This window comes from Doryrhamphus excisus, chromosome 10, assembly GCF_030265055.1.
Source record: "Doryrhamphus excisus isolate RoL2022-K1 chromosome 10, RoL_Dexc_1.0, whole genome shotgun sequence".
Taxonomy (NCBI): domain Eukaryota; kingdom Metazoa; phylum Chordata; class Actinopteri; order Syngnathiformes; family Syngnathidae; genus Doryrhamphus; species Doryrhamphus excisus.
In genome coordinates, this window is record NC_080475.1 from 17558271 (window position 1) to 17570886 (window position 12616).

General features: G+C 48.5%; 1 protein-coding gene across 4 annotated transcripts in view; it reads right to left on the reverse strand.

Moving 5' to 3' along the window:
- Positions 1-369: 369 nt before the first annotated feature.
- Positions 370-12616, reverse strand: part of samd11 (sterile alpha motif domain containing 11) — a 57930-nt gene continuing 45683 nt past the window's right edge. For 3 of the 4 annotated variants that reach the window (XM_058083217.1, XM_058083216.1, XM_058083214.1), the window contains 7 exons: positions 10913-11066; positions 6317-6432; positions 4994-5072; positions 4079-4839; positions 3317-3450; positions 2627-2737; positions 370-2436 (listed from right to left, as the gene is read on the reverse strand). In XM_058083217.1, the coding sequence (XP_057939200.1) occupies positions 2179-2436; positions 2627-2737; positions 3317-3450; positions 4079-4839; positions 4994-5072; positions 6317-6432; positions 10913-11066 (1613 nt within the window). In that variant the 3' untranslated portion in view covers positions 370-2178. The remainder of the gene's footprint in view (positions 2437-2626; positions 2738-3316; positions 3451-4078; positions 4840-4993; positions 5073-6316; positions 6433-10912; positions 11067-12616) is intronic. The other variant, XM_058083215.1, reaches the window with a different exon arrangement.

Consider the following 12616-nt stretch of genomic DNA (forward strand, 5'->3'; position numbering starts at 1 on the left):
CCAAGAGGAGGGGGGGCGGGTGTTGAGGCCCCAGGCAGCAGAGGCGTGCCAGCCTGGCAGGGTGTTTGATGCTGTGTCAAGACGCTCGGCCCAGGTGGTAGAGCGGCAACACAGGCTGCTGTGTTTCTATGCCAAGTTCTCACTGGCGTACCCCTCCCACCATCCCCCCCGCCCACCCCCACACAAACCGCTGTCTTTTCTGTCCCCACTCTCACTACACATTTTGCTTGCCGGTGTAAATTCTTCATTCTGGAGCCTTGCAAATAGTGTCTCTTAACCAGCACCGCTAGCTAAGCTACAATCATGACCCCCCCCCCCCCCCCCCCCCCCAACCTCGCCCATTAGCAATATATGCTAATGCACAGTAAACCCGTTGCATGCATTGGTGCTGCAGATTACAATGGAATTTCAAGTCCAGTAGAATTCAGACCAGATATGTTCCAAAGCCATGATCACAACATCACAACATCATCCAAGACTTCAGCTCAGTGAGAAGAATCCTGAACCCTGGTGTACATACTACAATACTCTGTCTGATGAGCACACATACTATAGAAATGGAAGAAAAGACACACAAAAAGTCAAAAGTAGAATTTCTGTATGATTTATTTCACCCGTGAGGTGAATAGAAAAATAGGTTGAAGACAAAACCTTTAAAGGGAGCGTTTGAATCAACTGCTTGCGTAGATACAAGAAAAAAACTGTCTTAAGAGCTTTATTTTCCCTGCAACCAAAATAAAAAGTCAAAGTATCTTTGGAATCTCAGGGGTTAATTATAATACATAGAATTTGCTTCATCTGCTAAGACCTATAAATACTTTGTCCTGGTTTATATGCTGGAGTAGCATTCAGGATTGTGTGGGCCTTTTTAATATTACAGTTTAAAAAAAGAAAAATATATGACCAAAGTACCACAAAAAGTTCTGCCAGTCCGATTTTTTTTTTTTAGTAAAGAAAACCTTTTTTCGTGCATCTACATTTAGCAAAAAAGGTTAAAGTACCACGTATGTAACCTTCAGGATATTTTCATCTTAAGCATGACTCTGTACAATTTTGCATTGTTATTATTATTATTATTATAGTTTTTTAAACCTCCCACAGTAGTCAACACAAGTGTACAATGATCAGCTATTGTTTCCAGCAACACGCTAAACACGATAAAGTCCTGCAGTACCAAGGAGCATCAGGGCCACTCTGAAAAGAACATTTCTACTTGTAATTCTTCAAACTTCATCCTTACATAATCATGCTTTTATTATTGGAATATTTTGACTTTTTGCTTGTATATCTTTTTTGAAATGTTCTTGTAATTTTTTTCATGGAATCTGTTACTTTTGTTATTGTAAGAAAGTACCCCCCCCCACACACACACATACCCAAAACAATATGAACATATTTTTCTCATGATACCACAACTTTTTCTGGCATATTTAGGACTTTATATATTATTTTACTATTTCTTCGTATTTATTCATAGTATCCCAGATTAATTTTGACTTTTTTCCCCCCACCAAATATTACTATTAAATTGTCATAAATACATGGTAATACTGTTTATTCTTGTCAGTGTGGCCCTGATTATACTGCGTGGTAACACAGAGTGCTTGATGTTGAGGCGCTAACTAGCCTTGTAGCATCATTCCCCTTCTTCTTCGCTCTGACGGCCTTCATGCAAACAGAAGCAGAAACATAGTTCTAATTCCACCCATCCGGTAATCTTTGGTATCGGGACAGTGGAATGCATAGTTGCTGTGATAAGATGGAGCTTGTTAAGCGTGGCGCTCCTCCAGCCTCCCAAGATGAAAACTCATTGACGCTGAAGAGGGAGGAAGATGAGTCTTTTATTCCAGGATTGTGCGGGGCTTGCTGTGTGAAAAATGGACAAAAAAGTTGAAAAAGCATTCCAGGAAGGAAGGAAGATGGGAGGGCGACTTTCCGTGGACTGTCCGACTTGTTAGAATGTGACCTTTGTGCCTCTCTCTTTTTGGCATGCTGTCTGTGAGCAGCTATCTCCCAACACACGTTCTTTGGATTCTGCTCGGATACAGATATCATCCGGTCCGGGAACTCACCAGCTGATTGGCTGCCATCCTTCATCCTAATTCCTGACCCACAAATTCCAGTTTAAAAGGCATGGGGGTTGCTTCTCTTCTCCAACATGGAGCCCTTCTGTCCTACTTATCTTCCCACCACCGTGGATCCGTTGCCATCGTCCCGCTTGGGAGAGGAGCCACCCGGGGTGGGCCCGTACGGGGACGAGCTACTGCTCGTGGAAGCGGGTCTCTGGAGCAAAGAGAGCGGCAGGGAGGGGGCGTCGGCAGGTGCTGGTGGGGGATCCGCCTCTCGCTCCGACGGGCGCAAGGTGGCAGAAGGCTGCAAGGGGAACGCCAGTGGGAATCCGCTCATGTAGAAAAGCCTGCCAATGCGCCGGGCCACCTGATTGAATGACAGATGTCAACATGACTCAGCAAAGTTGACGGTAGACACGTGCTTGGTAGACTTCCATTTCAACACACAAAGAGAGAGAGCTTTGCTTTTGGGGGCAAACTAATTTTAGGGAATCTATGCTACGCTGACTTTCCTCGGCCTACACACACACACACACACAGGTCTGCAGGGTGTGTACCTGCGAGTGGATCTTGAGGGCAGGGCCCAACTTTAGTCCCATGGTGGCGAGAAGGTGCTCCTCAGTAAGAAGAGGCAATGTCTCTCCATCAATAGACTGATCCTGGAACACCTGACAGAGATACAACTGCTTCAGACGCACACGCACACACACAACACACAACACAACTCCACGTGCAGTGACTCACACGAGACACAAACAGCTGCTCTATTTCTTTGACAATAATTCATTGGGCTCTAATTCCGTGACGCAGGGTAGACTGGACTTTGCCGAGATGGGCGTGGTGGCGCACCAGTGGGAGGGGTCCACGTTTTCAGCTTGGCACAGTGGTGGTTCTGACAAAACCACGCCAAAGGCAGGCTGAAAGCTCGCCAACTCCGACCTGGTCGATTCTTTTCTTGGCGCAGGCGAAGCGCACCCTGCGCAGTGGCAAATTGGCTGCCAGGCACACAGTGCAGACACGGCACCAAAACCTCACAGGCGGGTTTTTCAGAGGGTCGTGGACAAAACGATGACAGCAACCACTATTTCATGGAAGCGTCTGAACCAGCATGGACATTTTTCTATTCATCGTCCCTTCACATCTGATGTCAGATCAAAGACGTTTTTTGGTTATTGGTCAGCTTGCCCCCGTCCTCCATTTCCCTCCTCTCTCTCTCTCTCCCCCTCTTGTCCTCACAGTTGTCTCACCTGCGCGTATTCAGCACATCCGGCCAGGCTGCTTATGAAGCCAAACACGTCCTCCACGCTCCACTTGCTGATGTCCTCCACAGGAATTGCCGGGGCTGCGTCCTCCCCGTCCATGAAAAGACCTCCCATAGAGCCTGGGAGCAGCAGTGGGTTGAAAGAATGATAAATCAATACAATCTACAGGCTAAGGCTTTAGGGCTACAGTTGTTAGCAATACACACCTGATCTAAATCTTAAGACCAGTTGAAAAATAGCTAGAAATGACCTTTTGCACATTTGGAACATTTCAGCCAAATAGGTATGTGACTGACACCAGCCTATTTATTTTGGACCACTAGATCCCTCGACCCTGAGAATCAAGTTTCCGGGGCATTTAGAAGGACATTTAAAATTCAAGATGGCGGAAATTGAAACATTGTTTTTGTGATTGCTTCTACAATCAAGTTTACAAAAATGTATAGTTTGGATACTGCCCAACATCTGGCGACATTGCGTAGTAAACCTGACTAATATATTTGAGTACGGTTGGGGTTTGGTTAGGAAGGACATTTTTCATCGTGGTGTTGAGTCTTGAGGTCCGTTGACAGCTTCCTAGCTTCCTAGCTGCCCACGTGGCTACTGAGGGGTCACACTCGGGTCAGAAGCGGGGCCCCTCACAAAGTGATGCTAATGGCTTTCACATGTTGCTTTTAGCCTCGTGTGAGAGAGAGACAGAGAGAGAGAGAGAGAGAGAGAGAGAGAGAGAGAGAGAGCGACGCTCACCCATGTGGAAGTAAGGGTTGATGTAGGGGAATCCAAAGGGTAACGACTGTCCTTGAAAAGCAGGCAGAGGTGGCACCAATCCAGATGGAAGCTGCAACTTGACATCAGACTTTCCGAGCCCAGACGTGAAGAGGTAGCAACTGGGTGAGTCGGTGCCAGCAGAGCTCCAAGGTGCACTCAGCCGGTCTGAGAGGTCTCGGGTCTCCTTGGCGCCGTCACACTCTCCTTTGCCGTCTCTCTCCTTGCTTACCCCGTCCCGCCTCCTGTGTCTGTGTTTCCTCCTGGACTTGGCACCAGCGCTCTCCTGCCTCTCATCACACGTTTCAGTTTCACTGTCCGACTCCTTGGTGTCATCCTCGTCTCCCCTGGCCCCCTCGCTGCTTCTGTCCTTTCGTCTTCTTTTGTGGTCCCCAGCGCCGAGGGCCTTTCTGGACTCGGTGTCTGAGCTGGTCGTGGAGCTCTGTGCTTCGCCATCTTTGTGGGCGGATGACGTCCTTGCTTGCTGCTGCTGCTGGTTGAGGCCCAGGAGGGGGGCGGCCGCTCCGTGACGAAGCACCAGCATGGCATTGGAGCGACGGGTCAGCTCCTCTCGCAGTGGGTGGCCCTCAGGGATGTCGTGAAGGCTCCTCAAGGCCGGGTGGTCCGCAGGTAGACCGGCGGACAGAGCGGCCAGCAGGTCAGAGCTCAAGAGTTGTTGCTGCTGTCGCTGGTGGAGACTCTCCAACTCCTTCTGTCTCAGTAGCTCGGCCGACATCTCCAGTCTGAGGAACATCAACACACACATAGTCGTGTTAAATCAGCAGCCAAAGTGGAGAACTTTTACGATAACACACGACCACGTCCACAAGAATGTCTTGGAGGCTCACGCAACACAACTTTTAGCTTTTGGTTTCTTTTTAACATGCATGCACACACCTTGCCAGATTCTGCTTCCTCAGCATTTCTTGTTGTCGCACAAAGATTTCAGCTTGAGCTGGTTGGAGGAAACCATAACCTGGTTTAGAAAACACAAATGGCTTTAAAAGCAGAAATGGGTTGGACAAGTTATATTGCATAATATACACATGGGTAGCCATATTGTTTAATTTATCAATGCTTATTCTTATTTCTGCAGCTTCCACTGTCTAGATTAGAACTGCACTGCATCATACTGGGAGTACTTCCTGATGTACATGGGAGAATAGAAACATATGGTAATGGTAATGGTTTTATTTCATTTGAACATGCATCAGATTCCAATTGAGTGCATCCCATAATCAGTTCACAGTTCCACATGTCCAAAAGGAGTAGGAAGAAGCAAAGCTTATTAAATCCTACCCCTCCATCTGGTACTTTTACAATCAGTAACTGTTACATTTGTTCACTTCCTGCTTTCCTTAATACAGTTTAAGGTTGTTTTGTATTTTTTTTTTTTTAATAATGTACCTCGTACCAAAGTAGGAGGTGATATGACCATCCAATGACATAATGGGTACCATAGTAAGTGTCAATATAGTGATATATATAGCACATCATGACTGGTTCAAGACTCTTCATCCTTGTATTTAGCAAACATCAACTGCTTGTATTGTTTCTTGAATTGGCTCATCGTTGTGCATTGTTTGAGGTCCTTACTCAATCCATTCCATAGTTTGATTCCACATACTGAAATGCTATGGCTTTTTAACGTAGTCCTAGCATAGAAGTGTTTCAAATGTACTTCTTCCCTGAGATCATATTTCTCCTCTGGGTGACATTTTTAGCTTATTGGTTATTGTTAGCCTTATGCATTATTTTAGCTGTTATGCATTATTTTAGCTGTTTGAAGATGAACTATAAGTACTATAAGCAAGTTGAAGTATTTGTGATTTTAGAAATAAGGAGTTAGTATGTTCTCTGTAGGCGGCATTATGAATTATCCTTACTGACCTTTTTTGCAGTACATTTAGCGAGTGAAGATTTCTTTTATAGTTATTAGCCCATATTTCCACACAATAAGTAAGATATGGTAGAACCAGAGAGCAATAAAGAGTGTGGAGTGATTTCTGATTGAGAACAAATTTTGCTTTGTTCAATACTGAAATATTTCACCTTATGTTGTATATTTGTAATATGAGGTTTCCAGCAAGATAGGCCACAGAGCTTCAGCCCGACTACTACTAAGAGACGCTGGTGACAGTCCACGTAGAATCCTGGAATGGATTGCAGAAACCTGACCTCACGTGTAAATATATTAGCATGCTAAAAAAGGTGACTCACCGGGGGCCTGACAGAGGGCTGAGGGCAGGCCCAGAAAAGGGGGCCGCAGGTGAGATCCTAAGGCGATGTGGGGGGCGGTTGGAGGTGACAGCAGGGGTGGAGGTTGGGACAGTTCACTGTGGAGGCAAACATGGAAAGGTTTTCATTGGCTTAAAGGCCCTTGCATCATTACAGATGCTAATGTCTAATGTTTCCAATGCAACACGTTCATCCCCGTGTGGGCGCCGACGTCCATGTGTGTATTTTTATCAGCCGTGTTCCAGCCCCTGTGTCGCCCCAGCGCCTCATCAGTCTTGTCACGCCGCAGCAAGCACCGCCGGCCGTTGCTGTACCCTCCACGCCGCCCCTCGCTCTCACGCACACACGAACACACGCACACAAGTCCAGAGCAACACACATAATGAGGGCTGAATGCACAATGCCAGTGTGTCATGCTCTGACAGCTGGGATGGCCCCTGCATCTTGACCGGGGCCACGGGCTGAAGGACCTTCTAATTAACACTCATCCTGCCTCTCTTCTCCTCGCCCCCCCTTGTCCTCCACCCCCTTTGTGCCCCTTTTCCCTCCCTCTCCCCCGCCCTCCGGGCTGCATTCAGGCTGGTGATAAAATGGAGCGTCCCACAACCTCAACTTTTGAAAAGGCCTCTCCATTATCTCCTTTGTCCTCATCAAGGGGGAAAGGCGCCTCTCACTTTCCTCCTCGCTGGCTCTTTTTCGAAGCAAATTCTATTTTTCTCTGTTCTTCTCTGTCCTTTATGAAAAAGGCCGTTGATCATGCCCTTCTTTTGCTTGGCTTCTGCTAGTTTTGCTTTCACTTTGCCTGATTCCTTTTACTTCGAGAAGATGTGCACATCTTCACAAGGCCATGTTTTACACAAGCTGACAGAATAATGAGGCTTCAGGACCCCAACCTCCTGACTGTCAAAGTGAGGAGGGGTACACTGTCCGCCTGCGATGTGGTCAAAATAAGACCTTACGGTTGCAACCTTTGGCTCTGCTGTCTTTCCGTCCTTGTGACCCTCCATCCTCGTGCTGCTCAGCTGTGGGAAACAGACGAGCACACCAGGAAAGAAGCAAAGGAAAACAAACTGGGAAACATTGACGGGACGCGTGCAACCACAAGCATTGTTTTGTAACCATGCTGAAATTAGCTAGCGCCTGCTTGTCTTTCACTTGGCTAAGTGGCGAGGGAGCAGCTTGGAGACGAGGAGATGTGGACGTTTGGAGGTATTGGTGTCTGTGTGAGCAGGAGGGGGGGGGCTGAAAGTCATTCATTGATTGCCTTTGCCGCTGAAATGTTAATGCTAATCGTATAACCGCTCTCTCCAGCGGCGCCTTGCACTCCAGTGGCAGCTCCAATTTATCTTGGGTGAGGGTTGTGGCGCGTGACCCCAGGGGCCGGGAGCTGGGGGCCCCACTAGCCGCTCCTTATATAATTACACCGCGCAGTGTGTAATCACCTGGTTTAATCCCTCAGGGCAAGCAATTAGCCTCCGACGCGCGGCTCCGAGAGGCTTCGCCGCGCCTCACGCAAGAGCCGCCAGCGACCCCCACCCACGGTCAGTTTCCTCCCACCCCCCCAATCAACCGCCATTTCTCTGATGTTCCCCTTTCTTTTTCCATCTCTTTGCACCGCCTAGCGTTGCCTAGCGTTGCCTCGCGTTGCCTCGCGTTGCCTAGCGTTAGGCCACAGATGAATAACGGTCAATTAAAGCTGCATGACTAGGGCTGCCAGGCGTCTGCGCCACCATAATTAGGCCTAATCACGGACAGGCAGCAAGAGGAGGCGGGAAAGGAGTGCGCCCGACACTCCCCTCTGCTCCCTTCCTCCATCTTTCATTTGCTCCCTCTTTTTTTAGAATGTAATTTGGGGGGAGGTGTGGCATGCCTCGTGTGTTTTCTCTTTAGCCTTTCTTTGTTGCTATTACACAAATGTAAGGTGGACTCGTAACAACGCAGAGCTGGGCTCTGTGTGTGCGTGTGTGTGTGTGCGCGTGTGTGTGTCTCGCTGTGCCGCCAGTGAGGCCAAGGGCTTCTGGGAAATTCACTCGTGTGTGACGACCTGTCAGAGTGGCGACAGCGTTCCTGTCCTGAAGCAGCCCAGGCGAGGTGTGTGCGTGTTTAGTCTGTGTGTGTGTGTGTGTGTGTGTGTGACAGGACTGCCCTTAATGACGGGAGCGTGGGGGGATTAGGAGCGCCGCGCGGCCGCCTTCGGCTCCTTCTCCGCAGGAACACATTTACACAGGAAGCTCATTAAAATGGATGAGGCTCCCTCTTCGCTCGCTGGCCCTCCCTCCATCCCTCCCCCCCTCCCTTATCTCACACTCTCTCCATCGCCTCACTCCCTATCTTGCTTCATCTCTCACTCTCTCTCTCTCTCTCCTTCCATCACATCGTCCTCTCGCCTTCCACATTTTTTCCTCTCTTGCTTCCCTCTCTTCATCCCCATTTTAAGCTTGCATGTTTTCTACTTCCTTCCTTCCTTCCTTCCTCCATCCCTCCCTACTTGGCTGGCAGATGCTTGGTGAGCTTAGCGCCATTTAAGGCCAAACAAATGGAGCGTCAGGCTCTAAGCCCATTGAGCAGCCCTAATGATTTGTTTTTAACAATGGGCCCTAATGGGCCCAAGATAATCAATGATGAGGGGTCGAAGGAAAGGTGAGCCATAGACGGCGTTAGGGAGGGAGTCAGCCACATCATGGCGCCTCCTCAGCCACAGCTTTTCATTCCACCAATTAAATGCATTTTCATTCTCATTTCAACTCGTTAGTTTGGGATCTGATCAACATTCGGTTCCCCCCGTCTTTGCTGCTTCAGTATGTGTTCACTAAATGGGCAAAAGCATATGGACAATTATGACACTGTTCTTTGGCATAACTGGACTTGCTCCCAGTCTGTTACTGGAGTACAGAGCATACGCGTGCTTAGCATGTAGCATTATGCCCGTAGCATGTAGCATTAAGTCTGTGGCATGTAGCATTACTTACGTAGCATGTAGCATTACGTCTGTGGCATGTAGCATTACTTACGTAGCATGCAGCATTATGCCCATAGTATATAGCATTACTTACGTAGCATGTAGCATTACGTACGTAGCATGCAGCATTACATCTGTAACATGTAGCATTACTTACATAGCATGTAGCATTATGTCTATAGCATGTAGCATTACTTACGTAGCATGTAGCATTATGTCCATAGCATGTAGCATTACACCTGTAACATGTAGCATTACTTACGTAGCATGTAGCATTACGTCCGTAGCATGTAGCATTACGTACGTAGCATGTAGCATTATGTCTGTAGCATGTAGTATTACATCTGTAGCATGTAGCATTACGTCTGTAGCATGTAGCACTACATCTGTAGCATGTAGCATTACACCCGTAGCATGTAGCATTACATCCGTAGCATTACGTCCGTAGCATGTAGCATTACGGCCATAGCATATATCATTACATCTGTAGCATGTAGCATTATGCCCATAGCATATAGCATTACGTCTGTAGCATGAAGCCCGTAGCATTACGTCTGTAGCATGTAGCATTACACCCGTAGCATTACGTCCATAGCGTATAGCATTACGTCCGTAGCATGTAGTATTATGCCCGTAGCATGTAGCATTATGTCGGTAGCATTACATCCATAGCATATAGCGAGTCAAATGTCGCCTTCAAAGATGTTGAAACGTCCAACCGTGTACAGTATTTGAGGTTGCACGTGTACTTTGGGTTTCCAACAGGGTTGGAGTAAATCCAGGTGGCACATTGTCCTCTTGCGTGTACTATGTCCTCTACATCTTGTCCTGTTCCTTCCCTCCTTCACTCATTTGGACAAAGCCACAATCAAAGGTGAGGGTCCTCCAGCATATTTTTCCATGAACCCCCTTCCATAATACTCACTCCAAAAGTGCGTCGAGAGTGAAGAGGTTAAAGAGGAGGCAGGTGGGAAGTAGCTGGGGTCCATGTTAACCCTCTCCGGCCTTGGTGGCTAATTACTGTCATTTGTAAATACTGGCAGAGAAGAGTAGAAACGTAGAACAGACATATTAACACAAACAAACCCGAAAAACACAACACACACAAACCAACACACCTCCACATACACAACCTCTTCACATCGCCAGGAGGCCGCTTCACTTCCTGCTTAAATCCCCCACGCCACCCCCCTGCACACACAGCCCCCCACCTCCTCCCTCCACCGTTGCCACCCCGCCGGCCCATTATCGATCCCCTGCCTCTCCCCGCGCCACATAAATAATCGACAAGCAATTATCCGCCCACTCCCGCTGCCCCCGGCTTTGTTTGGCAGGCTCAGGGGCCAAGGCTGGGAGTAGCCGAGGAAGGAGGAGAAGCCGCATATTCAGCCGAGCGGTTCCACAGAGGTAGGCAAGAGGTTATTTGGATCCCTGGCTTCCAGTCAATGTGCATACACGAATATAAATCAGAGATCTGATCAGGATGACCCACTTTTGGCTATTTCCACGTGTACGTCCCCTGACCTCAGCTATGTGGAGCATGGTGGTGTCAGCCTTTATTAATGAGTCATGCATGGTACGGCAAAGGGGCCCCCAAGTGCTTGGATCCCATTCCTCACCTGTCAGTGTAATGGGCGTCGCGGTGCTGCGGTAGGCCCTGCTTACGTCTCTGGCTGGACGATGACGAGCTGCCTCCTGTGGGCAGGTGAGCTTCTAGGGCCGGTGCATTCCTCACCGCCGCAGCCAACGCCTCCTGTCGAGCACGCAGCACGTCTGAATGAAGCACAAAGGAGCAGAGAGAAGGGAATATACAAAGTTAGCATCCATTCGCTAATTTCCATGCACACAGGCAGAAAATCCTGGTACCACCTATTTGGCATGTGGGACAAATGTGTGCTACACAATTCTTGACTACACGGATGGAAAGAAATGTCAGAAAGCCTGCTTCTGTGGTGCACATGTTAGGAAACACCATCTCCATGGTGATCATGCTAGACCAGCAGAAAGACACGGGAGCATGTCAGCCAACAGGTTGCCCAGCTACGTGGGTATGTATGATTTAGCACATGACAATAAATGTATGTATAAATAAAAGTATGTTATGACAATAGACAGAAAATAGAACCATATTGTATGTACAGCCGTATCAATCCATTTCTGTCATTTAAATTCAATCACAAAGAACTTTCATCCATTCATTCATTTTCTACCGCTTTTTCCTCACGAGGAAAGCGGGGGGTGCTGGAGCCTATCCCAGGGCGGGGTACACCCTGGACTGGTGGCCAGCCAATCACAGGGCACATATAGACAAACAACCATTCACACTCACATTCATACCTATGGACAATTTGGAGTGGCCAATTAACCTAGCATGTTTTTGGAATGTGGGAGGAAACCGGAGTACCCGGGGAAAACCCACGCATGCACGGGGAGAACATGCAAACTCCACACAGAGTTGGCCGAGGATGGAATCGAACCCTGGTCCTCCTAGCTGTGAGGCCTAGCTGTGAGGTCTGCGCGCTAACCACTCGACCGCCGTGGCTTAGTACCAACAATGGTAACCAAGAAGGGGGAACCATCCTACATGATGATGTGTCATTTGTGTACTTAGTTTAGAGGGTCATATGCAGTACTTTAATGTACTCACGCCCCATTCTCAACCCCCCTGCACCAGTCTGAGCGAAAAATATACGGTGGTGTGATTTTGTACACATTAAAATGTACGACTGGACGCATATTCCTTCACCACCACCGTCACATCTCTCCTGCCTCTCATCCCCTACTGACCTCTGACCTCACACGCTTGCCTCATTCCATCTCTTTCCTGGCCTTCCCGCCCCAGCTTCCCAGCTTCCCTCTCTCGTCCTCGCAGGAGATGAGACCTCATCATTATCGGCCAGGCCAGGCCGCACCAGGAGACATGGCTCCTAATGAGAGAAAAATCCATCCTGTTCTCTCTTTCTCTTTTTCTCTCCCCCTTCATCCTCCCTCCTTCCCTCCTTCCCTCGCTCTCTCTCTCTCTCTCTTGCTGCTCCTCAATCTATCCCCCCCTCATTTTTAATTAGACAGATCCCTCAGGTGCCGCCGGGCCATTTCCGCCGCCTGTATGGGCGTTATGTGTGTTTGTGTGCATCAGTGTGATTTAAGTGCCGCCGTGTGTGTGTGTGCTGAGGCAGTTGAACGGGCGCCAGGGTGGAGGGGGGATGAAGCGACAGATATTAATGCAGCCAAGCTCCAGTGTATCGATCTGTTTGCTGCGCCAGGCCGCAGGAGACTTGGCAGGCGGCAGACAAGGCTGTGTGCGTGTGTGCGTGTGTGCGTGC